The sequence below is a fragment of the Oncorhynchus mykiss genome, chromosome 21 (genome assembly GCF_057628025.1).
Source record: "Oncorhynchus mykiss isolate SJ-2025 chromosome 21, ASM5762802v1, whole genome shotgun sequence".
NCBI lineage: Eukaryota > Metazoa > Chordata > Actinopteri > Salmoniformes > Salmonidae > Oncorhynchus > Oncorhynchus mykiss.
In genome coordinates, this window is record NC_143042.1 from 54,281,904 (window position 1) to 54,309,030 (window position 27,127).

Genomic DNA, 27,127 nt, shown 5'->3' on the forward strand with positions numbered 1-27,127 from the left:
CACAATATGCTTTGTGTTTTGCTCCAGCCTAATGACCATTACACGGAAGTAGAGAACAGGTCTTGGCAGTTAAAAGGAATGCATTAACAATACATCGTAGACATGAGACAGGGAACAGATTGGTCACCACTACAGTTGCTCATATCACGTCATACCACATTACCTTATATAAGTGCCCACAGTCAAGATTAAGTCATCTAAGGGTGCACCACGGATTCTAAGACAAACTACTCCTGAACTTCTGAATATTGCACTATAGATACTGGATACATATAACTTGGTGTAGCTCTCGTCAAATAAATTATCAAATCAACCAATAAGACATTTTAGAATCAACAGAATTTTTATTTCACGATAATGGGTAAGTATTTAAATATTCATTATAATAAGCCACATTTGTAATTTTTTTTCTTCTGTAAACTCACTTTGAAATACATTTTCTGTCAATCATATAGAAAAGGGTCCTTATGCATTATTTACAGTACCTTTGAAATGATTAATGGCGTTAATTCATAGAATATCGCTTGTTTTTTTTTATGGCCAACCACCACAGGCTGAAATAAAAAAAAAAGTGCATCTACTTATCAGTGATCTACAGTGTGCTACCGTTTTGGGAACATATGCTCCTACACATGTTGCTGTGCTACCTGAAACTATTATTATTTTGGCAGCACCGGTGCCCCTAGAAGAAGAAAGAAATTGCTCAGATAATAAATGTTGTAAGGATTTCTTCGCTGTCCTTCAGCCTCAGTAGTACGCAAACCTGTGGTGGCACAGAAAGAAAATGGAGATGAGCTTCAAAAGTAACTAGGATTCATATAGATCCAATCTAGGATATATCTCAATCTTAATTTGTTTTATTCTGGTGCTCCTAAACATTGTATTTTGGGTTTAGGAGCAAACTGCAGTTGCAACATTCATTTTTTGACCTATAAATGAATGATGTAAACCTGTTGATTTTTAAAGAGTTTAACTAATAAATGCCCCATGAGCTTAGTTCAACTGTCGTAGCCCATGAGATGCAAAATATATGCTTGTTTTTCCAATTCTGTAAAGTAAATGTAAACAAACACTATACGGTAAGCGGTATCGGAGCGCCAAGTCTATGTGCAAAATGTTCCTTAACAGCTTTTACCCCCAAGCCATAAGAATGCTGGACAATTAATCAAATGGCCACCCTGACTATTTGCATTGACCCCCCACCCTTTGTTTTTACATTGCTGCTACTCGCTGTTTATTATCAGTTTACACCTACCTATATATACAAATAACCTCGACTAACCTGTACCCCCACACATTAAAAACCTTTACAGGATCGGTGGGTCCCCCACGGGACGGTTGAGCTAACGTAGGCTAATGCAAATTAGCATGAGGTTGTAAGTAACAAGAAAATTTAACAGGACATCTGAAATTGGCATAAAACTTAAATTCTTGTTAATCTAACTGCACTGTCCAATTTACCGTAGATATTACAGTGAAATAATACCATGCTATTGTTTGAGGAGAGTGCACAGTTATGAACTGGAAAAGTTATTAATAAACCAGTTAGGCGCATTTGGGCAGTCTGAAAACAATATTTTCAACAGAAATGCAATGGTTCATTGGATCAGTCGTCAGACTTTAACTGAGGGAATTGTTTATATGTTGTCAAATTTGTATTCAATATAACATTTGAAAAAATGCAACAACAAAAAAATGCTAAAAAAATAATATATGTTTTTGTATTTAGAGATTTAAAAAGTATTCATCCATAATCTGCTGGTTTAAAGTCCACTCCTTGGAATGTCTTCACAAAATTAAACCAAAATATTTAGGCTGACTTCTTTCAGTGTCCAGATTAATGGATTTCCGGTATATGCAAATATGTTCTTATTTAATTAGATATCGCATAATTTTTCATTTTAAATACAATATTTCAGAAAATGTGTAATACAAGAAAAGTATTATATTTGTGTCTACATTCAACTGGTAAAAGTTGATTGTCATATGATTAAGGGGGGAAAATGTATCTATTAGGATAACTGCAGAACTCAGTTAGCTGAAGGCTGTCTCAATTCATTAATGTTGAATTGTTCTATATCTTAAGCTATAGCTACAGTGGTTGAAACATGAGATGCAGTAAGAAAGTATTCAGATCCCTTGACTTTTATTCTAAAATTGATTAAATACATGTTTTTCTTCATCAATCTACACACAATACCCCATAATGATAAAGCAAAAACAGGTTTGAAGAAATGTTGGTAAATTTATTCAAAAAAATTGAATAGCAGCAAATTGGTTTTAAAAGTGCATCATGTCAAAATGTGTAGAATAGCAAGATCACCACCGGTCGACATTGCGCCACTGTCATGACACTCCTTCCTTGGCGAGGATCAAAGGTGCCAGATCAGCTAGGCACATGGGGGACAGATTGACAGATCCCCCCCCCCCCCTCTCTCCCACAGGAGAGCAGGGAGAGAGGGATTATGGACGGTTTTATGACTTCACAACCGGTCGTAAAATTATAGAGAACTTTCTCTAAATTGCCCTGCAGTATTGTGAAGGTAAAACTCCCTTTGTTACAGAGAGACTCTTGCCACCAAAATGTGGGAAAAGGTCAGTTGGGACTTAAAGAATAATTCTGTCAAAGTGTTATTTATTTTGTGATGTCATTAATGATGGTATAGCTAAATACCTGTATCTCTGAAGATGTACACATTCGAGCTGTCAGGTTTGCAACTAAATGTTGTATAAAATATATGATTATTAAGTATGACAATACTTTTGTGAAGATTTTAGCCTTCTAAATGAGAATTATTTTTCATCTAAACTTCTGCCCAGTCAGTAGCCACGCCACAGTGAGCTCAGAGTTTGTGCCAGCATGGCCAGAGTGCATAAAAGGTGTTTCAAACTCTAGAGACCAAGTAGACGACGGTGTGAGCCCAATGTCACAAAATTGTTAGAAGCTCTGAAACTCTCAAGACGAGTAAAGACTAAAGACTAGACCAGCACATTCACAGTCTTCAGCTGTGTATGAAAAAGTACTCATAGAACATTGACGATAGACTCTGATACAACCGTGGGTACGCCTGAAGTATCTATTCCAACGAACACTCCAAGACCAGAAAAGCTTTACTGGAAAGGACATTATGACCTCTGGTGGACAAACCAGATTCTTACATCCCTCGATAACTTCACCATAGGACCGATCGAGTTCGACAGAGAGGCGACAGAGAAAGACATCTACAGGAAAACATATATTGTATTTCTAATCCGAATGAACGTGGTTAGGGTGCTAAGTTTTCATATTTCTGTGAGCGTAACTTCCATATGTATGTACGATAAATTGACTCTCTTTGTCTCTCCCTCTCTTCATCTTTCCCCACACTCCTTTCCATTGTGTAACAAGCCATCATATCGTGTCAGTCCACTAGGGACTTTTATCTCATGTAAGTGTACTTGTGTATTCTGTTATTATTTAGTTAGTTAATAAATAAATTATTAAATCAGTTTCGTTTAGTACTGAATTTTCAAAAGGACTAGGGTTCTTGCAGATATCATGAGGTCTACGATGTTCAGAATGAGACTGATGAGGTAATAATTAATAATTGACTGTTATTTATGTAAGAGATATCCATATATCTTTAGAGTTTAAGTCGGGAGATAGTAACTCGTTAAACAACTATTCCCATGGTTCCCCAAATTTCTAATGAGTTAATTGTTACATGATTAATTTATTCGAGTAACAATTAAACATAATTAGTTGATTAAATAAATAACAGTCATCAGATTAATGATATTCACGTCACGACACAGCTCATAAGTTACATAAAATACACCTATCCAGAAACAAGTCTCTCACAGTTGCCACCTTTTATAGACCCCATTCACCCTCATCCCGTCAGTAGAGGATGCCTGGTTGCTCTTTAAAAGTGCTTTCCTCACCATCTTAAATAAGCATGCACCATTCAAAAAATGTAGAACTAAGAACAGATATAGCCCTTGGTTCACCCCAGATTTGACTGCCCTTGACCAGCACAAAAACATCCTGTGACGTTCTGCATTAGCATCGAATACAAGTCAGGAACCAAGGGAAGTCAGGAACCAATATACTCAGTCAGTTAGGAAAGCTAAGGCTACTTTTTTCAAACATAAATTTTAATCCTGTAGCACTAATTCCAAAACGTTTTGGGACACTGTAAAGTCCATGGAGAATAAGAGCACCACTGAGGATAGGAAACACTGTCACCACCGATAAATCTACGATAATCGATCATTTCAATAAGCATTTTCCTATGGCTGGCAATGCTTTCTACCCAGCCAACATCTCAGCACAGCACACCCCACAGCAACTTGCCCAAGCCCCCCCCCCCCCCCCCCCCCCCCCTCCCTCTCCCAAATCCAGACAGCTGATGTCCTGAAAGAGCTGCAAAATCTGGATCCCTACAAGTCAGCTGGGCTACACAATCTGGACCCTCTCTTTCAAAAATTATCCACCAAAATTGTTGCAACCCCTCTTAAAAGCCTATTCTATTCTCTTTCGTATCATCTGAGATCCACAAAGATTGGAAAGCTACCGCGGTCATCCCCCTCTTCAAAGGGGGAGACACTCTAGACCCAAACTGTTATAGACCTATATCCATCCTGCCCTGCCCTCTGAAATCTTCGAAAGCCAAGTTAACAAACAGATCACGACCATTTTGAATCCCACCGTACCTTCTACACTATGCAATCTGGTTTCCGAGCTGGTAATGGGTGCACCTCAGTCACGCTCAAGGTCCTAAACGATATCATTACCGCCATCGATGAAAGACACTACTGTGCAGCCGTCTTCATCGACCTGTCCAATGCATTCTACTCTGTCTATCACAGCATTCTTATCGGCAGACTCAACAGCCTTGGCTTCTCAAATGACTGCCTCGCCTGGTTCACCAACTACATCTCAGATAGAGTTCAGTGTGTCAAATCAGAGGGCCTGTTGTCCAGACCTCTGGCAGTCTCTATGGGGGTGCCACAACGCCCCATAAACTACCCACCACTGCGACCTGTATGCTCTCGTTGGCTGGCCCTCACTACATATTCCTTCTCCACCAAACATTACAGTTGGCACTATGCATTGGGGCAGGTAGCGTTCTCCTGGCATCCGCCAAACCCAGATTCATTCGTCTGACTGCCAGATGGTGAATCGTGATTCGTCACTCCAAAGAACGCGTTTCCACTGCTCCAGAATACAATGGCGGCGATCTTTACATCAATGCTTGGCATTGCGCATGATGATCTTAGGCTTGTGTGCGTGCTGCTGCTCTTCCATGGAAACCCATTTCATGAAGATCCCGACAAACAGTGCTGACGTTGCTTCCTGGAGTGTTGCAACCGAGGACAGATGATTTCTACGCATTTCAGCACTCGACGGTCACGTTCTGTGAGATTGTGTGGCCTACCACTTCGTGGCTGAGCCAATTTAGCTCCTGGAGGTTTCCACTATAATAGCACCTACAGTTGACTGAGGAACCTCTAGCAGGGCAGACATTTTTTAAACTGACTTGTTGAAAAGGAGGCATCCTATGATGGTGCCACGTTGAAAGTCAATGAGTTCTTCAGTAAGGCCACTCTACTGCCAATGTTTGTCTATGGAGATTGCATGGCTGTGTGCTCAATTTTATAAACCTGTCAGCAATGGGTGTGGGTGAAATAGCCAAATCCAGTCATTTGAAGGGGTGTCAGATCAGGAGTATCATCCAATCCGACCATTAACTGTCAATTTACGGATATGAGTACGAGTATGGCCATGTCAGCACACTCATACCCTATAGGCTGACTCGTCATCATCGGTGATCAGGCCTACCACCGGTGTGTCATCGGAAAACTTAATCGTGGTTTTGGAGTCCTGCGAGGCCAAGCAGTCGTTGGTGAACAGGGAGTACAGGAGGGGACTAAGCACGCACCCTTAAGGGGCCCCCGTGTAAAGGGTCAGCATGGCAGATGTGGTATTGCATGTCCTAACCACCAGGGGGCGGTCTTCGGGAAAGCCATGATCCAGTTGCAGAGGGATGTGTTCAGTCCCAGTGTCCTTAGCTTAGTGATGAGCTTGGAGGGCACTATGGTGTTGAATGTTGAGTTGTTGTCTATGAACAGCATTGTCACATAGGTATCCCTCTTGTCCAGATGGGAAAGAGCAGTGTGCAGTGCAATAGAGATTGCGTCATCTGCGGATCTGTTGGGGCAGTATGCGAATTGGAGTGGGTCCAGGGTGCAAAGGATGATGGCGTTGATGTGAGCAATGACCAGCCTTTCAAGCAGTGGAGGACGGCTCATAATAATGTCTGGAACGGAGCGAATAGAATTCCATCAAACAAATGGAAACCATGTTGGAAACCAGGGAAAAGTGCTGAGTCACTGCTTATTTTTGTTAGAATGTTTATTTTTGTTTGGACAGTGAAATGAGGTGGCGTCAACTTTTCTTGAGTATACACATTTTTACTATGATACGTTTATTTAATTTTTAGTGTAATTGTTTTTGATCATAAATATTTGTGTTGATAAACACAAGCATGAAAACATTTTAATGATATCTATTTAAGACAACCAACATTTTGGGGGATCCTCGATTATTGGTTGTCATACTTGAGTAAAAGAAAAGATAACTTAATGGAAAATGACTCAAGTAAAAGTGAAAGTCACCCAGTAAAATACCACTTGAGTAAAAGTCTAAAAGTATTTGGTTTTATATATTCTTAAGTATCAAAAGTAAATGGAATTGCTAAAATGTACTTAAGTGTCAAACGTAAAAGTATAAATCACTTCAAATGCCTTATGTTAAGGAAACCAGTCGGCACAATTTGTTGTTTATTTTTTATTGACGGATAGCCAGGGGCACACTCCAACACTCAGACATAATTTACAAACAAAGCATTTGTGTTTAGTGAGTCCTCCAGATCAGAGGCAGTAGGGATGACCGGGGATGTTCTCTGTTTAGTGAGTCCTCCAGATCAGAGGCAGTACGGATGACCAGGGATGTTCTCTGTTTAGTGAGTCCACCAGATCAGAGGCAGTAGGGATGACCGGGGATGTTCTATGTTTAGTGAGTCCACCAGATCAGAGGCAGTAGGGATGACCGGGGATGTTCTCTGTTTAGTGAGTCCACCAGATCAGAGGCAGTAGGGATGACCAGGGATGTTCTCTGTTTAGTGAGTCCTCCAGATCAGAGGCAGTAGGGATGACCAGGGATGTTCTCTGTTTAGTGAGTCCTCCAGATCAGAGGCAGTAGGGATGACCAGGGATGTTCTCTGTTTAGTGAGTCCACCAGATCAGAGGCAGTAGGGATGACCGGGGATGTTCTCTGTTTAGTGAGTCCTCCAGATCAGAGGCAGTAGGGATGACCAGGGATGTTCTCTGTTTAGTGAGTCCACCAGATCAGAGGCAGTAGGGATGACCAGGGATGTTCTCTGTTTAGTGAGTCCTCCAGATCAGAGGCAGTAGGGATGACCAGGGATGTTCTCTGTTTAGTGAGTCCACCAGATCAGAGGCAGTAGGGATGACCAGGGATGTTCTCTGTTTAGTGAGTCCACCAGATCAGAGGCAGTAGGGATGACCAGGGATGTTCTCTGTTTAGTGAGTCCACCAGATCAGAGGCAGTAGGGATGACCAGGGATGTTCTCTGTTTAGTGAGTCCACCAGATCAGAGGCAGTAGGGATGACCAGGGATGTTCTCTGTTTAGTGAGTCCTCCAGATCAGAGGCAGTAGGGATGACCGGGGATGTTCTCTTGACAAGTCTATGTTTGGACCATATTCCTATCAAAATGTAACGAATACTTTTGGTTTTCAGGGAAAATGTATGGATTATTTTAATATTTATTTTATTTTATGTAGTGAAGTAAAAGTAAAAGTTGCCAAAAATACAAAAAGTAAAGTACAGATAGCAAAAAATGACTTAAGTAGAACTCTAAAGTATTTTTCCACCACTGGTGCAAAGTACACCACCGCAATCAAAGAGGCTAAACAACAGTACAGGGACAAAGTGGAGTCGCAATTCAATAGCTCAGATACGAAACGTGTGTGTCAGGGACTCCACACAATCACCGAATGATTATAAAGGGCAAGCCAGCCACATCGCAGACACCAACACCTCGCTCCCAGACAATCTAAACACAGTCTTTGCCCGTTTCACGGGAAAACACAGGGCCACCGACCCTGATCTAAATGACTATCACTCACTTCTGTCATCATGAATCGCTTCAAGGTCCAGACCTGATCCCAATTGAGATGTTGTGGCAGGACTTGAAACCAGCAGTTCCTGCTTGAAAACCCACAAATGTCGCTGAGTGAAAGCATTTCTGCATGCAAGAACGGTCCAAAATTCCTCCACGTGATGTGAGAGACTGATAAAGCTACAGGAAGGGTTTGGTTGCAGTCATTGTAGCAAAAGGTGTCACAACCAGTTATTGAGTGTAAAGGGGACAAATACTTTTTCACACAGGGGAATTGGGTGTTGCATAACGTTTTTCCTTCAATAAATAAAATAAGTATACATTTTTAGTCTGATTTGTAAAAGCAGGTTCCATTTATCTAATATTAGGTTTTGGTCGAAGATCAGATAACATTTAGTATTAAAAATATGCATAAATATAAAGAAAGTCAGAAAGAGGGCGTCCTCCAGTAGGGATGACCGGGGCAGGGATGACCGGGGATGTTCTCTGTTTAGTGAGTCCTCCAGATCAGAGGCAGTAGGGATGACCGGGGATGTTCTCTGTTTAGCGAGTCCTCCAGATCAGAGGGAGTAGGGATGACCGGGGATTCATGTCTCAGAACAAGAATAGACTTTCAGAAGAAAGTTCTTTGTTTCTGGCCATTTTGAGTCAGAAACAAAGAACCCACAAATGCTGATGCTCCAGATACTCAACTAGTCTAAAGAAGGCCAGTTTTATTGCTTCTTTAATCAGGACAACAGTTTGCAGCTGTGCTAACAGAATTGCAAAAAGGTTTTGTAATGATCAATTAGCCTTTTAAAATGATAAACTTGGATTAGCTAACACAACGTGTCATTGGAACACAAGAGTGATGGTTGCTGATAATGGGCCTCTGTACGCCTATGTAGATATTCCATTTAAAAAATCAGCCGTTTCAAAAGTCATTTTCAGCTACAAAAGTACACATCCGGTGGATAGCGAGCCGTTTATTATGTTCAACATAGGAGGGCCAAGCACAGGAAGCAGCTCTTTCAGTAGTTTAGTTGGAATAGGGCCCAGTATGCAGCTTGAAGGTTTAGAGGCCATGATTATTTTCATCATTGTGTCAAGAGATATAGTACTAAAACACTTTGAGTGTCTCTCTTGATCCTAGGTCCTGGCAGAGTTGTGCAGACTCAGGACAACTGAGCTTTGGAGGAATACGCAGATTTAAAGAGGAGTCCGTAATTTGCTTTCTAATAATCATGATCTTTTCCTCAAAGAAGTTCATGAATTTATTACTGCTGAAGTGAAAGCCATCCTCACTTGGGGAATGCTGCTTTTTTTCGGATTGTTCTTATTTTCCTCAATTAAGTTGGAAAAATAGGATGATCGAGCAGCAGTAAGGGCTCTTCGATACTGCACGGTACTGTCTTTCCAAGCTAGTCGGAAGACTTCCAGTTTGGAGTGGCGCCATTTCCGTTCCAATTTTCTGGAAGCTTGCTTCAGAGCTCGGGTATTTTCTGTATACCAGGGAGCTAGTTTCTTATGAGAAATGTTTTTAGATTTTAGGGGTGCAACTGCATCTAGGGTATTGCGCAAGGTTAAATTGAGTTCCTCAGTTAGGTGGTTAACTGATTTTTGTCCTCTGATGTCCTTGAGTAGGCAGAGGGAGTCTGGAAGGGCATCAAGGAATATTTGTGTTGTCTGTGAATTTATGGCACGACTTTTGATGCTCCTTGGTTGGGGTCTGAGCAGATTATTTGTTGCAATTGCAAATGTAATAAAATGGTGGTCCGATAGTCCAGGATTATGAGGAAAAACATTAAGATCCACAACATTTATTCCATGGGACAAAACTAGGTCCAGAGTATGACTGTGACATGAGTAGGTCCAGTGACATGTTGGACAAAACCCACCCTCTGCTCTGACTACAAGGTCCGATAGGAATTCAGGGAACTCAATGAGGAACGTTGTATATGGCCCAGGAGGCCTGTAAACAGTAGCTATAAAAAGTGATTGAGTAGGCTACATGGATTTCATGACTAGAAGCTCAAAAGATGAAAACGTCATTATTTTTTAAATTTGCTATCGGAATATTAGCATCACCTCCACCTTTGCGGGATGCACGGGGGATATGGTCACTAGTGTAGCCAGGGGGTGAGGCCTCATTTAACACAGTAAATTCATCATGCTTAAGCCATGTTTCAGTCAGGCCAATCACATCAAGATTATGATCAGTGATTAGTTCATTGACTATAATTGCCTTTGAAGTAAGGGATCTAACATTAAGTAGCCCTATTTTGAGATGTGAGGTATCACGATCTCTTGCAAAAATAATAGGAATAGACAAGGTCTTTATCCTAGTGAGATTGCTAAGGCGAACACCGCCATGTTTTAGTTTTGCCCAACCCAGGTCGAGGCACAGACACGGTCTCAATGGGGATAGATGAGCTGACTACACTGACTGTGCTAGTGGCAGACTCCACTAAGCTGGCAGGCCTGGCCTGCACCCTATTTCATTGTGGAGCAAGAGGAGTTAGAGCCCTGTCTCTGTTGGTAGATAAGAAGAGAGCACCCCTCCAGCTAGGATGGAGTCCGTCACTCCTCAGCAGGCAAGGCTTGGTCCTGTTTGTGGGTGAGTCCCAGAAAGAGGACCAATTATCTACAAATTCCATATTTTGGGAGGGGCAGAAAACAGTTTTCAACCAGCGATTGAGTTGTGAGACTCTGCTGTAGAGCTTTGTATGAAGAGTTGTTTTATTATGCTAATTCGATTTCCGTGGGGGTATGGACATTGACTCTAGGGGGTTTAACGGCTGTGGTAAGGACAACACTGAGGATGGATCAACAACACTGTAGTTAATCCACAATACTAATCTAAATTACAGAGTGAAAAGAAGGAAGCCTGTACAGATTACAAATATTCCAAAACATGCATCCTGTTTGCAATTAGGCACAAAAGTAAAACTGCTCATTTGCAAAGAAATGTAATTTATGTCCTGAATACAAAGCTTTATGTTTCGAGAAAATCCAACACAACACATCACTGAGTACCGCTCTTCATATTTTCAAGCATGGTGGTGGCTGTATCGTGTTGTGCTTATGCTTGTCATCGGCAAGGACTAGGGAGTTTTTTAGGATAAAAATAAACGGAATAGAGCTAAGCACAGGCAAAATCCTAAAGGAAAACCTGGTTCAGCCTGCTTTCCAGAAGACAAATTCATGTTTCAGCAGGACAATATGTATCTATACAGGGCGATAGCCAGATGCAGACACGGGGGGCAGATGGTTCGAGTCTCTGATATTTATTATAATCCAAGGGGCAGGCAAGAGACAGGTTGTGGACAGGCAAATGTCATAAACCAGGTCAGAGTCCAGGAGGTACAGAGTGGCAGGCAGGCTCAAGGTCAGGGCAGGAAAGGATCAAAACTGGGAGGACTAGAAAAAAATGGAGATAAGGAAAAAGCAGGAGCGCAGAAAAACACGCTGGTTGACTTGACAAGACAAGACGAACTGGCAACAGACAAACAGAGAAGACAGGAATAAATACCATGGGACTAATGGGGAAAACAGGTGACACCTGGAGATGGATGGAGACAATCACAAAGACAGGTGAAACAGATCAGGGCATGACACAATAACCTAAAACACAAGGCCAAGTAGACAGTACACTGGAGTTGCTTACCAAGACGACATTGAATGTTCCTGAGTGGCCTAGTTACTGTTTTGACTTAATTTGCCTTGAATATCTATGGCTGTCTAGCAATGATCTAGCAGTCTTATATGGAACACATACTTAACCCCACTATATATACCACCAGGGGTCTTTTCACTGTCCCCAAATTCAGATTAAATTCATGAAAACGTACAGTATTATATAGAGCCATTACATGGAACTTCCTTCCATCTCATATGATAAATTGAACAGCAAACCTGGTTTAAAAAAACAGATAAAAGGGACACCTCACGGCACTACGTCTCTCCACTATTTGACCTAGATAGTTTGTGTGTATATATTGATATGTTTATATACTGTTTTATATAAAATGGCTACGTGCCATTTTTAAATGCATGTAGTTTTGATCTTGAGCTGTTCTTGTTCTGTATTATGTCATGTTTTATGTTTTGTGTGACCCCAGGAAGAGTAGCTGCTTCTTTCGCAACAGCTAACGGGGATCCTAATAAAATTCCAAATTATCAACCACCAACTTGACAGAGCTTGAATATTTTTTTTAAGAATAATGTGCAAATATTGTACAATCCAGGTGTGCAAAGCTCTTTGAGACTTACCCAGAAAGACACACAGCTGTAATCGCTGTCAAAGGTGATTCCCTCATTGGCTGGCCCTCGCTTCATACTCATCGCCAAACCCACTAGCTCCAGGTCATCTAAAAGACCCTGCTAGGTAAAGTCCCCCCTTATCTCAGCTCGCTGGTCACCATAGCAGCACCCACCTGTAGCACGCGCTCCATCAGGTATATCTCTCTGGTCACCCCCAAAACCAATTCTTCCTTTGGCCGCCTCTCCTTCCAGTTCTCTGCTGCCAATGACTGGAACGAACTACAAAAATCTCTGAAACTGGAAACACTTATTTTCCTCACTAGCTTAAAGCACCAACTGTCAGAGCAGCTCACAGATTACTGCACCTGTACATAGCCCACCTATAATTTAGCCCAAACAACTACCTCTGCCCCTACTGTATTGATTTATTGATTTATTTTGCTCCTTTGCACCCCATTATTTATTTCTACTTTGCACATTCTTCCACTGCAAATCTACCATTCCAGTGTTTTACTTGCTATATTGTATTTACTTCGCCACCATGGCCTTTTTGTTTTGCCTTTACCTCCCTTATCTCACCTCATTTGCTCACATCGTATATAGACTTATTTTTCTACTATATTATTGACTGTTTGTTTTACTCCATGTGTAACTCTGTGTTGTCGAACTGCTTTGCTTTATCTTGGCCAGGTCGCAATTGTAAATGAGAACTTGTTCTCAACTTGCCTACCTGGTTAAATAAAGGTGAAATAAATAAATAAATAAACATTTAACTCAGGGGTGTGAATACTTACAACCAGCCTGGCGCATCACACTGAACATGTAACAAAACAATTCCAACAAGGGCATGGGGGGGTAACAGAGGAATATATATATATACAATGTGATTAGGGAATGTAAACCAGGTGTGACAAGACAAAACAAATGGAACTATGAAAAATGGAGCGGCAATGGCTAGAAGGCCGGTGACGTCGACCGCCGAATGACGCCCAAACAAGGAAAGGAGCCGACTTCGGTGGAAGTCGTGACGATATTTGCGTTGAGCTAGTGATGGAGCAGTTTATATGTGGAGGTAGCTAATACGTAACAGGCACTGTAGGTCATATTTTCATGGTATTAGTTTTACCTCTCCCATTTTGAACAGTTGTTGTGCTTTAACCAAATCCATTGTATTGTATATTTATGTCTTTAGATCATAATTCTCAAAGAACACATATGATGAGTTTATACCAAGCGCTCCTTCTAATGGGTAAGGGATGTGTATTCAACAGAATTAGACATTTTGGAATATATATCAATGACGTCATTGTTATTATTTTAATAAAATATTATTTTTTTTTTGCTGAACAATAGTGGTCATTACAATGAATCCTACAACCGCAACCGTTACAGCCGTCAATGATGCATCAACAACAACTGATGAACCCACTACAACCGTAACTGATGCATTGACTACAACTGGTCAACCCACTACAACTGTCATTGATGCGTCGATAGTAACTGGTGAACCCACAACAACCGTCAACGCTGCATCACCAACTACTGTTAAAGCCACAGCCACTACAACCATCACCGAGTTATCAAAAACAACTGGTGAACCAAATAAAATGGTCATTGATGCAATGACAAAAACTGGTGAACCGCTACAGCCGTCACTGATTCAACGACAACAACTGGTGAACCTACTAAAACTACCACTGAGTCAACGACAACAACTGGTGAACCCACTAAAACTACCACTGAGTCAACAACAACAACTGGTGAACCGACTAAAACTACCACTGATTCAACGACAACAACTGGTGAACCCACTAAAACCACCACTGAGTCAACGACAACAACTGGTAAACATACTAAAACCACCACTGAGTCATCAACAACATCTGGTGAACCCACTAAAACTACCACTGAGTCAACGACAACAACTGGTGAACCCACTAAAACTACCACTGAGTCAACGACAACAACTGGTGAACCCACTAAAACTACCACTGAGTCAACAACAACAACTGGTGAACCGACTAAAACTACCACTGAGTCAACAACAACAACTGGTGAACTCACTAAAACCACCACTGATTCAACGACAACAACTGGTGAACCCACTAAAACCACCACTGAGTCATCAACAACATCTGGTGAACCCACTAAAACTACCACTGAGTCAACAACAACAACTGGTGAACCCACTAAAACCACCACTGAGTCAACGACAACAACTGGTGAACCGACTAAAACTACCACTGAGTCATCGACAACAACTGGTGAACCCACTAAAACTACCACTGAGTCAACAACAACAACTGGTGAACCCACTAAAACCACCACTGAGTCAACGACAACAACTGGTGAACCGACTAAAACTACCACTGAGTCATCGACAACAACTGGTGAACCCACTAAAACTACCACTGAGTCAACAACAACAACTGGTGAACCCACTAAAACTACCACTGAGTCATCGACAACAACTGGTGAACCCACTAAAACTGTCACTGTTTCATCCAGAACAACTGGTGAACCAATTACAATCGTTTTTGCATCATCCAGAACCCCTGGTGAAAATACTACAACCGTCAATGAGTCACCAAAAACAACTAGTGAACCCACAACAAGCGTCACTGATGCAACAACTACTGCCAGTGAAACCGCTACAACCATCACTGGTGTTGTCGACAAAAACAGATGCAGCTGCAACTGTCATTGATGCACCGAGAACAACAGGTGAACCCACTCCAACTGTTACTGGGGCATCAACAACAACTGGTGAACCCACTACAACTGTTACTGGGGCATCAACAACAACAGGTGAACCCACTCCAACTGTTACTGGGGCATCAACAACAACTGGTGAACCCACTACAATCATCTCTGAGGTAACAAAAACAACTGTTCAACCCACATCAACAGTCACTGGTGTGTCAACAACAACAGGTGAACCCACTACAACCATCATTGATGTGTCGATAGTAACTGGTGAACCCACTACAACCATCATTGATTCATCAACAACAACTGGTGAACCCAATGAAACATTGACAATAACTAGTGAATCCACTACACCAGTCACTGGTGTGTCGACAACAACGGACGAACCAACTACAAACGTCACTGGTAGATTGACATCAACGGTTACAGCGTCACCCACAACAACAACTGTCATTGGAGCATCAACAACAACTAGTGAACTTACTTCAACTGTCACTCGTGGGTCGACAACAACTGGTGAACCCACTACAACTGTCACTCGTGGGTCGACAACAACTGGTGAACCCACTACAACTATCATTGGTTCATCAACAACAACTGGTGGACCCACTACAACCATCACTGAGTCAACAACAACTGGTGAACCCACAACAACTGTTACTTTGCCATCAACAACAACTGGTGAACCCACTACAACCATCACTGAGTCTACAAAAACAACTGGTGAACAAACTAGATCAGTCACTGGTTCATCTACAACAACTGGTGAACCCACTATGACCATCTCTGAGTCAATCAAAACAATTGTTCAACCCACATCAACAGTCACTGGTGTGTTATCAACATCTGGTGAACCCACTACAACCATCACTGAGTCAACAAAAACAACTGGTGAACAAACTAGATCAGTCACTGCTGTGTCGCCAACAACTGTTGAACCCACTACAACTGTTACTGGGGCATCGACAACAACTGGTGAACCCACTACGACAGTCACTGCTGTGTCGACAACAACTGGTGAACCCACTAGAACCCTCAGTGGTGTGTCGACAACAATGGTGACAGATGTACCAATTACAACATTAACAGGTGCATTGACAACAACTGGTGACCCCACCACAACCATCACTGAGTCAACACAAACAACTGGTGAACCCACTACAACTATCATTGGTTCATCAACAACAACTGGTGGACCCACTACAACCATCACTGAGTCAACAACAACTGGTGAACCCACTACAACTGTTACTTTGCCATCAACAACAACTGGTGAACCCACTACAACCATCACTGAGTCTACAAAAACAACTGGTGAACAAACTAGATCAGTCACTGGTTCATCTACAACAACTGGTGAACCCACTATGACCATCTCTGAGTCAATCAAAACAATTGTTCAACCCACATCAACAGTCACTGCTGTGTCATCAACAACTGGTGAACCCACTACAACTGTTACTGTTTCATCAACAACAGCTGGTTCTTCCACTACAACCATCACTGAGTCAACAAAAACAACTGGTGAACCCACTACAACTGTCACTGTAGTATCAACAACAACTGGTGAACCCACTACAACTGTCACTCGTGGGTCGACAACAACTGGTGAACCCACTACAACTGTTACTGGGGCATCAACAACAACTGGTGAACCCACTACAACTGTTACTGGGGCATCAACAACAACTGGTGAACCCACTACAACTGTTACTTTGCCATCAACAACAACTGGTGAACCCACTACAACCATCACTGAGTCTACAAAAACAACTGGTGAACAAACTAGATCAGTCACTGGTTCATCTACAACAACTGGTGAACCCACTATGACCATCTCTGAGTCAATCAAAACAATTGTTCAACCCACATCAACAGTCACTGCTGTGTCATCAACAACTGGTGAACCCACTACAACTGTTACTGTATCATCAACAACAGCTGGTTCTTCCACTACAACCATCACTAAGTCAACAAAAACAACTGGTGAACCCACTACAACTGTCACTGTAGTATCAACAACAACTGGTGAACCCACTACAACTGTCACTCGTGGGTCGACAACAACTGGTGAACCCACTACAACTGTTACTGGGGCATCAACAACAACGGGTGAACCCACTACAACTGTTACTGGGGCATCAACAACAACTGGTGAACCCACTACAACTGTCACTCGTGGGTTGACACCAACTGGTGAACCCACTACAACTGTCACTCGTGGGTCGACAACAACTGGTGAACCCACTACAACTGTCATTGATTCATTAACAACAACTTCTGAACCCACTACAACCGTAATTGATTCATCAACTACAGCTGGTGAACCCACTACATCCGTCACTGAGTCAACAAAAACAACTGGTGAACCCACTACAACCGACACTGGTGTGTTGACAACAACTGGTGAACCCACTACAATATTCACTAGTGTGTTGACAAAAATGGTTACAGCGTCACCCACTACATCCGTCACTGGTACATCAGCAACAACGGCTACAGCTGCACCCACAACAACCGTCACTAGTGCATCAAATGTCAACACAACGACAACGGCTACTCCTGTCATCACTACTGCCATCGTCACAGCCACGACAACTGCAACTACCGCTGTTGCAATCACTAGGGTTCCTGTGGTGTTCAGGTCCAGAGGAGAGACATTTACCTCTGATCTATCAAACCCATCATCTCAGGCCTTTCAAACAAGAGCATTACTGATTAAAACTCAGGTGAGCCTCCTAAAAGAATGAAGATGTGAATGTCCAAACGAGAGGGATAGAATATAGTAACACACTCAGCTTTTAATCAACAGGAAGTTGTTTGTTTAAAAATAATCTGTTTCTTGTTTTGCATTCCAGCTTGAACCTTTCTATCGATCGGCTTTCACCTCTTTCAACAGTTTGGATGTGACAGAATTCAGGTGATTTTTTTGTATTACATGTTGTGTGTTGATTTAAATTGATCTCACTTTCTATCTAACATGTTATCTCTCATTTGTTCCCAGCTCTGGATCCATCATCAATACTGTAAATGTAGCATTCAGCTCCCCTTCGGTCCCTAATATCGCAGAGATTGGCACTGTTTTGATAAATGCTGCTCAAAACATCACAGCTTTGGAAATTGACCCCAACTCAGTGACGGTCATCAGCACAGGTAAACACATGTATTTATTATATTATATATATTTGGTAAATGAACAGTTTGTTTGCCGTGCATTTTGTACACCATTGTGTCACTAATCACATTACAGGGCAACAAACACTCGTCGTATTTTCATTTGATCGTGTTTCCTTTTTCTGTTACAGCTGAAGCCACAAAAACTCTTACCAGTGCAATAACAACGAGTGGCTTATCGACAAGAACTGGTGAACCCACTACAACCATAACTGATTCATCAACAATAACTTCTGAACCCACTACAACCATCACTGATTCATCAACAACAACTGGTGAACCCACTGAAACATTGACATTAACTAGTGAATCCACTACAACAGTCACTGGTGTGTCGGTAACAAAGTTTACAGCTGAACCCACTACAAACGTCACTGGAGCATCAACAACAACTGGTGAACCTACTTCAGCCGTCACTGGTGTGTCGACAACAAGTTACGAATCCACAACTACTGTTACTGCAGCACCCACTACAACCGTCATGGGTGTGTTGACGACAACTACTAGTGAACCCATGACAACCATTACTGGTCCATTGACAACATCTGGTGAACCCACTACAACCATCACTGGTGTGTTGACAACAACGGTTACAGCAGTACCAATTACAACTGTCACTGGTATGTCGACAACAACTGGTGAACCCACAACAACCATCACTGGTGTGTCGACAAAACCTGGTGAACCCACTACATCCGTCATGGGTGTGTTGATGACAACAGTAACTGGTTCATCGACAACTACTGGTGAACCCATGACAACCATTACTGGTCCATTGACAACATTCGGTGAACCCAATACGACCGTCACTCGTGTGTCGACAACAACTGCTGAACCCACTACAACCATCACAGGTGTGTTGAAAACAACGTTTACAGAAGTACCCATTACAACTGTCACCGGTATGTCAACAATGAGTGGTGCATCAACAACTACTACAACAGCTGCAACCACTACAACTCTCACTGATTCATCAACAACAACGGTTACAGTGGCACCAACTACAGCCGTCACTGGTGTGTCGACAACAAGTGATGCACCAACAACTACTGTTACTGCAGCACCCACTAAAGCCGTCATGGGTGTGTTGACGACAACTGGTGAACCCACTACAACAATCACTGGGCTGTCGACAACAACTTGCGAACCCACTACAACCATCACCGGTGTGTCGACAACAAAGTTTACAGCTGCACGCCCAACAAATGTAACTGGAGCATCAACAACAACTGGTGAACTTACTTCAACCATCACTGGTGTGTCGATAACAAAGTTTACAGCTGAACCCACTACAAACGTCACTGGGGCATCAACAACAACTGGTGAACCTACTTCAGCCGTCACTGGTGTGTCGACAACAAGTTACGAATCCACAACTACTGTTACTGCAGCAACTACTACAAGCATCACAGGTGTGTCGACAACAACTGGTGAACCCACTACAACCATCACTGGTGTGTTGACAACAACGTTTACAGCTGCACCCACTACAACTGTCACTGGTATGTCGACAAAACCTGGTGAACCCACTACAACCATCACTGGTATGTCGACAAAACCTGGTGAACCCACTACAACCATCACTGGTATGTCGACAAAACCTGGTGAACCCACTACAACCATCACTGGTATGTCGACAAAACCTGGTGAACCCACTACAACCATCACTGGTATGTCGACAAAACCTGGTGAACCCACTACAACCATCACTGGTATGTCGACAAAACCTGGTGAACCCACTACATCCGTCATGGGTGTGTTGACGACAACAGTAACTGGTTCATCGACAACTACTAGTGAACCCATGACAACCATTACTGGTCCATTGACAACATTCGGTGAACCCAATACGACCGTCACTCGTGTGTCGACAACAACTGCTGAACCCACTACAACCATCACAGGTGTGTTGAAAACAACGTTTACAGAAGTACCCATTACAGCTGTCACGGGTTTGTCGACAACAACTGGTGAACCCACTACAACCAAAACTGATTCATCAACAACAACTGGTGAACCCACTGCAACCATCACTGGTATGTCAACAATGAGTGGTGCATCAACAACTACTACAACAGCTGCACCCACTACAACTCTCACTGATTCATCAACAACAACGGTTACAGTGGCACCAACTACAGCCGTCACTGGTGTGTCGACAACAAGTGATGCACCAACAACTACTGTTACTGCAGCACCCACTAAAACCGTCATGGGTGTGTTGACGACAACTGGTGAACCCACTACAACAATCACTGGGCTGTCGACAACAACTTGCGAACCCACTACAACCATCACTGGTGTGTCGACAACAAAGTTTACAGCTGCACGCCCAACAAATGTCACTGGAGCATCAACAACTGGTGAACTTACTTCAACAGTCACTGGTGTGTCGATAACAAAGTTTACAGCTGCACGCCCAACAAATGTCACTGGAGCATCAACAACTGGTGAACCTACTTCAGCCGTTGTTGGTGTGTCGACAAGTTACGAATCCACAACTACTGTTACTGCAGCAACTACTACAAGCATCACAGGTGTGTCGGCAACAACGGTTAGAGCAGCAGCCACTACAGCCGTCACTGGTGTGTCGACAACAAGTGATGCACCAACAACTACTGTTACTGCATTACCCACTACAACCGTCATGGGTGTGTTGACGACAACTGGTGAACCCACTACAACCGTCATTGATGCATCGACAACTACTAGTGAACCCACTACGACCATCACTGTTGTGTCCACAACAACTGCTGAACCCACTACAACCATCACTGGTGTGTCGACTGTAACGGTTACAGATATACCCATTACAACCGTAACAGGTGCATTGACAACAGAGATTACAACGGCTCCAAATACATTCATCACTGTTGTGTCGGCATCTACTGATGAACCCAATTCAACTGTAACTGGTGGGTCGACAACAACTGGAGAACTCCCTTCACCCGTCACTGGTAGGACGACAACGACAACAAATTACGAACATTTCAGCTGTTTTGCCTGCTTGTGCTCTGTAATACACATGTTGTTAATGTGAGTGTTTTATATCAGAATATCACAGTTCTTCTCGTTCTAATGCAGCTAACCCTGTGTTTGTAGCATCTACAGTGCATTCGGAAAGTATTGAGAACCCTTGAATTTTTCCATGTTTTGTTACGTTCCTCATTCTAAATTGATTTCCCCGTCATCAATCTACACACAATACCCCATAATGACAAAGCAAAAACAGTTTTTTAGCAAATTTATAAAAAATTATAAACTGAAATATTACATTTATATACCCTAAGTATTCAGACCTTTTACTCAGTACTTTGTTGAAGCACCTTTGGCAGTGATTACAGCCTTGAGTCTTCTTGAGTATGATGCTACAAGCTTTGCACACCTGTTTTTGGCGAGTTCTTCCCATTCTTCTCTGCAGATCCTCTCAAGCTCTGTCAGGTTGAATGGGGAGCGTCGTTGCACAGCTATTTTAAGGTCTCTCCAAAGATATTCAAAAGGTTCAAGTCAGGGCTATGGATTGGCCACTTTAAGAGACTTATCCCAAAGCCACTCCTGCATTGTCTTGACTGTGTGCTTAGGGTAATTGTCCTGTTGAAAGGTGAACATTCTCCCCAGTCTGAGGTCCTGAGCGCTCTGGAGCAGGTTTCATCAAGGATTTCTCTGTGCTTCACTCCTTTCATCTTTCCCTCGATCCTGACTAGTCTCCCAGTCCATGTCACTGAACAACCCACAAAGAATTAAGGTGCCACCACCATGCTGTACTGTAGGGACGGTACCAGATTTCCTCCAGACGTGACGTTTGGCCTTTAATCCAAAGAGTTCATTCCTGGTTTCACCAGATCAGAGAATCTTGTTTCTCATGGTCTGAGAGTCTTTCGGAGTCCAAGTGGGCTGTCATGTGCCTTTTACTGAGGAGTGGCTTCGATCTGGTCACTCTACCGAGATGGCTGTCCTTCTGTTCCAAACTTCTTCCATGTAAGAGGCCACTGTGTTCTTGGGGACCTTAAATGCTGTTGACACAATTATGTAATGTTCAATCAATTAAATTTAACACAGATGGACTCCAATCAAGTTGTAGAAATATCTCAAAGATGGTCAATGGAAAAATGATATACCTGAGCTAAGTTTCGAGTCTCATAGCAAGGTTCCGCATACTTATGTAAATAAGGTATTTCAGTTTATTTTGTAATACATTTTTAAACATTTCTTTAAAACCTGCTATCGCTTTGTCATTCTGGGGTATTTTGTGAAGATTAATGAGGGGAAAAAAAACGTATTTAATCCATTTCAGAATACGGCTGTAACGTAACAAAATCTGGGATAAAGTTAAGGGGTCTGAATTTCCAAATGTACTGTATACTTCAGAAATGGTTTTCAGTTGAAGTGGTTCATGTGAAATGATCAGGAAGCCTGTTTACAGTGAATTACATAAAAGACCAACATATGACGATTTAGTTGTCAATGTAAGAGCATCATGTTATACTCCCATCTGTTACGATGACTGTGTTATACTGCCACACAGCCTTAAAGAGATGTTGAAATGTCCATTTTATGTTTTAACTTAGCTTCTCCTGCAACAAGTTCTGTTCCTCCTACAACTTCTGTTACTACCACTGTGGCTGGTACTACCACCACAACAACTGGAGAACCTGTCCCTGTTCCTGCTACCGTTCCTACAACGAGACCCACAACTACAACCACTACATATGTGGCCCCCACAACTACAGTGTCAAGGACAACATCACCACTGTCAACAACCAGCACAGCTTCAACTACAACAACCAACGCAACAACCACTACTACAACACCTATTACTACTACTAGTACAGCAACAACAACAACTGCAACAACAACAACTACAACTGCACATCTTCAACCTGCTCCACTGGTGTCTTTCGTCATACAACAAGTGTTTGTAGAAGCTTTAAATGACCCTAAAAGTACACAATTCCAAGAACTTGCAATAACTATTACTGCAGTGGTAAGTCCTAGAAATTCAGAGTTTGTTCATATTGGGTGTATGACCATCAATAACGTATGGCGATTGTTGGAAAATCTACATATTTTATTTGTTTTAAATCAGGCGACAATAAGTCTCCATCACTACAGATCTATTTATATTCCTCAATGTCTATCTTAAATAGATAAGTAGGGCTTAGCTATGTGGATAGGAATATATAGAAATGTTTTTGTGTGTGTTAAATCATTCAAATGTTCTCCTGTTTGTACCATTCCTTACAGTTTGATGTGATCTACAAGGCAAAATATGGGATCCTTTTCATCCGGACGATTGTTCTTGGATTCACGTAATATTCCATTCTGTTCTATTCTATTCTTTTAACCTTTGGCATGCCACTGTTCATAACCTTTTGTGACCTTTTGCAGACCTATTTTCCATTCCCGTATGGATGCAGAAACACAGGCGGAGGTCCAACTGGTGTTCAACGAGACCTCCACTCAATCTGTCCCTGAGGTTACTGACATTAGGGATACACTGAAAGAAGCAGTTGCCAATCCAAACATTACCTTTGGCAACCTCTCTGTGGATGTTACCACCATCATTGTTCAAGGTGAGTAAAACCAAGTTGGGTGAACGAAAACGATTATACACAGCAATTTCTCCAGTGTTGAATAAAATCTGAGTGTTACATTTAATTCTTACATATATACATGTAGCTCAACTAATAATTTAACTACATTTAGCAGTAGCTTGGTGGTAGTTGCACCGAATTCATATCTAATTAGTGTTTTCAGTAGTTAATTACATTTCTTGCCGTGTAGCTAACTACTGGAACTACACTACTTTTTTCATGACAAATTGGGGGGAGGGGCAGGGAGGTGTCCAAACGTCCAAAAATAAACAAGGTACAAAAATAAAAAGTAACCCTCAGTCATTCAAAGTGCAGCCAGAACTCTACTCCAGGTTAGTGTTAGAGCCCAGGTACCTGAGAGAATGGAACTGCTGCAGCTAGCTATTTGTGTGAACAATTATTTTATTTATTTTCTATACAAGACAACAAATAAGCAGTACAAGCAATACCTAGTTGGAGCAACCACGCCCCAAAAAATATAAATATTTTTAAAGAAAAAATTAAGTGAAGAATCAAAAAATCAAACACAGAACAGACAGTGTAAAGCATCAGCTTGTACAGTGTAACGGATGTGAAACGGCTAGCTTAGTTAGCGTGGGCGCTAAATAGCGTTTCAATCAGTGACGTCACTTGCTCTGAGACCTTGAAGTAGTAGTTCCCCTTGCTCTGCAAGGGCCGCGGCTTTTGTGGAGCGATGGGTAACGATGCTTCGAGGGTGACTGTTGATGTGTGCAGAAGGTCCCTAGTTCGCGCCCGGGTATGGGCGAGGGGACGGTTTAAATTTGAACTGTTACAACAGCATAGACGTGCATAGACAAAGCATTAGCTTGTACAGCATAGACGTGCATAGACAAAGCATTAGCTTGTACAGCATAGACGTGCATAGACAAAGCATTAGCTTGTACAGCATAGACGTGCATAGACAAAGCATTAGCTTGTACAGCATAGATGTGCATAGACAAAGCATTAGCTTGTACAGTAACTTTTCTGCTCTTTTGACTTCAAAGTGCCCACCACAAATAACAACACAACTACAACGGCTACTCCTGTCATCACTACTGCTATCATCACAACTACAACCACTGAAACTACCGTTGTGCCACTCACTAAGGTGACTGTGGTGTTCCGGTCCAGTGGAGAGACATTTACCTCTGACCTATCAAACACATCTTCTCAGGCCTTTCAAACCCGAGCATTACTGATTAGAACTCAGGTGAGCCTCCCAAAACAATGAAGATGTGAATGTCCTATTGAAAGGGGTAGAATACAGTTACATAGTCAGCTTTTAATCAACAGGAAGTTGTTTGTTTAAACTTCATCTGTTTCTTGTTTTGCATTCCAGCTTGATCCTTTCTATCGATCAGCTTTCACCTCTTTCAACAGTTTGACTGTGACAGAATTCAGGTGATTATTTTTTTTTGCATTACATTTTGTATGTTGATATAAATTGATCTTACTTTCTATCTAACATGTTATCTCTCATTTGTTCCCAGCTCTGGATCCATCATCAATACTATGAATTTAGCATTCAGATCCTCCTCTGTCCCAAATTCCATGGAGATTGGCACTGTTTTAATAAATGCCGCTCAAAAAATCACAGCTTTCAACATTGACCCCACCTCAGTGAGAGTCAACGACACAGGTTAACTAATTTATTTATTTGTATTCTATTATAAGTTAAATAAATATACAGTGGGGCAAAAAAAAGTATTTAGTCAGCCACCAATTGTGCAAGTTCTCCCACTTAAAAAGATGAGAGAGGCCTGTAATTTTCATCATAGGTACACTTCAACTATGACAGACAAAATTAGAAAGAAAAAAAATCCAGAATATCACATTGTAGGATTTTTTATGAATTTATTAGCAAAATATGGAGGAAAATAAGTATTGGTGGCTGACTAAATACTTTTTTGCCCCACTGTATTGTCTGACATATAATTATTGTATTTTCTTCGCCATTGTATCATATGCCATTATCTCTACACAAATCAATAATTTACGAGTTGCGTTCCAGTTGTATTTAGCAAACCAGCTGTCTCACTCATCACATTACGGGGCAACAAACACTCTTCCTATTTTCATTTGAACATGTTTCCCTTTTTCTCTTTCCATCCCAGCCGTGACCTCAAGTGGAATAAGCAGCAAGACCAGTCTCTGCACAGCATTCTTTCTGGTGGTTCTGTCGCTGCTACTGTCAAGCCAGCATTAGTCTCAGTGGCAACGCCCACTAAAAACACTATTTCACTCACTGGCAAGCAGCAGAACGAAATAGTGTGTGTAGTCATATTTTCACTTTGAGAACTTCCCACACATTCCAACCCCTAGCCCAATTCCACCCATGATTTGAATAGTGTCCAAAAATGAAATCAAGTCTTGTAAAGCTGACATAAGATACACTATTTGTGGCAGTTGAACACAATGATGTAATATAATTACTGCCTATTCAATCAAAATGTGTAAGTGTATGGGTTTCCGTCATAAGTCGATGTTATTTCCATGCAATGAAAAATAATGTTTGATTTAATATGTACTTAAGGCTATTTTTGATTCGTTCAGTTGCTGATATGAACTAAAAACATTTAATCACTCTGTTGCTGATATGAACTAAAACGTTGATTCACTCTGTTTGCTGATATGAACTAACGAGATAAATATTTTATTTTTTATTTCGACTTAACCAGTGAAACCTGGATAACTGATTTAAATAAGGCCCTTTGGAGCAAAATGTTCTACAATTTAAACTGTTGTCAATGTAGTTTTCATTCTGTTATACCATAAACATGTAATTATTTCTTCAATGGTCCTCATCAGAGTTGTGGACGTGAGTCACATTACTTGGACTCGAGTCAGACTCAAGTCACAAGTCGACTTTGACTTTAACACCAATGACTCGTGACTTGACTTGGACTTGAGCCTTATGACTTGACCTGACTTGATACCCTCCCCAAGCCCAAACATTAAAACATTATGCTGTTAAAAAAAAAGTGTGCAGGCATCTACTCTTCATTTAACGGATTACAGTTTGAAATCGGACAGCAGCTAATCAAAAACGTCGGCGGGTGAATTCAGATGGAGCCCTTGGAACGATGATACCTGCAATTATTATTTTCGTATATAAAGATGACGCTGTATCAACAAAAAACGGATTGCAACATGCGGGAAGAAAATTACAGACGGAGGCGCAACAATTTCCAACTTTGTTCGACGTTTGAAGCTGCACA

The 27,127-nt window shown here is 41.7% G+C and overlaps 1 protein-coding gene across 1 annotated transcript; it reads left to right on the plus strand.

Moving 5' to 3' along the window:
- The first annotated feature begins 215 nt into the window (after nucleotides 1-215).
- Nucleotides 216-26,890, plus strand: LOC110500904 (uncharacterized). The gene is made up of 14 exons (XM_090213382.1): nucleotides 216-361; nucleotides 13,622-13,678; nucleotides 13,783-13,839; nucleotides 13,966-17,867; nucleotides 17,997-18,058; nucleotides 18,143-18,291; nucleotides 18,444-21,269; nucleotides 22,881-23,296; nucleotides 23,557-23,621; nucleotides 23,701-23,885; nucleotides 24,914-25,119; nucleotides 25,249-25,310; nucleotides 25,400-25,548; nucleotides 26,024-26,890. The coding sequence occupies exons 1-14, from the start codon at nucleotides 358-360 to the stop codon at nucleotides 26,113-26,115; spliced, it is 8,232 nt and encodes a 2,743-aa protein (XP_090069508.1). The 5' UTR covers nucleotides 216-357; the 3' UTR covers nucleotides 26,116-26,890.
- The last annotated feature ends 237 nt before the right edge of the window (nucleotides 26,891-27,127 follow it).

Bases quoted from the DNA above. Each gene is read 5' to 3' on its own strand.
- LOC110500904 (XM_090213382.1), top strand. The intron at 18,292-18,443 runs GTAAACACATGT...TTTCTGTTACAG, and splicing joins AGTGACGGTCATCAGCACAG to CTGAAGCCACAAAAACTCTT. The intron at 23,297-23,556 runs GTAAGTCCTAGA...CATTCCTTACAG, and splicing joins CAATAACTATTACTGCAGTG to TTTGATGTGATCTACAAGGC.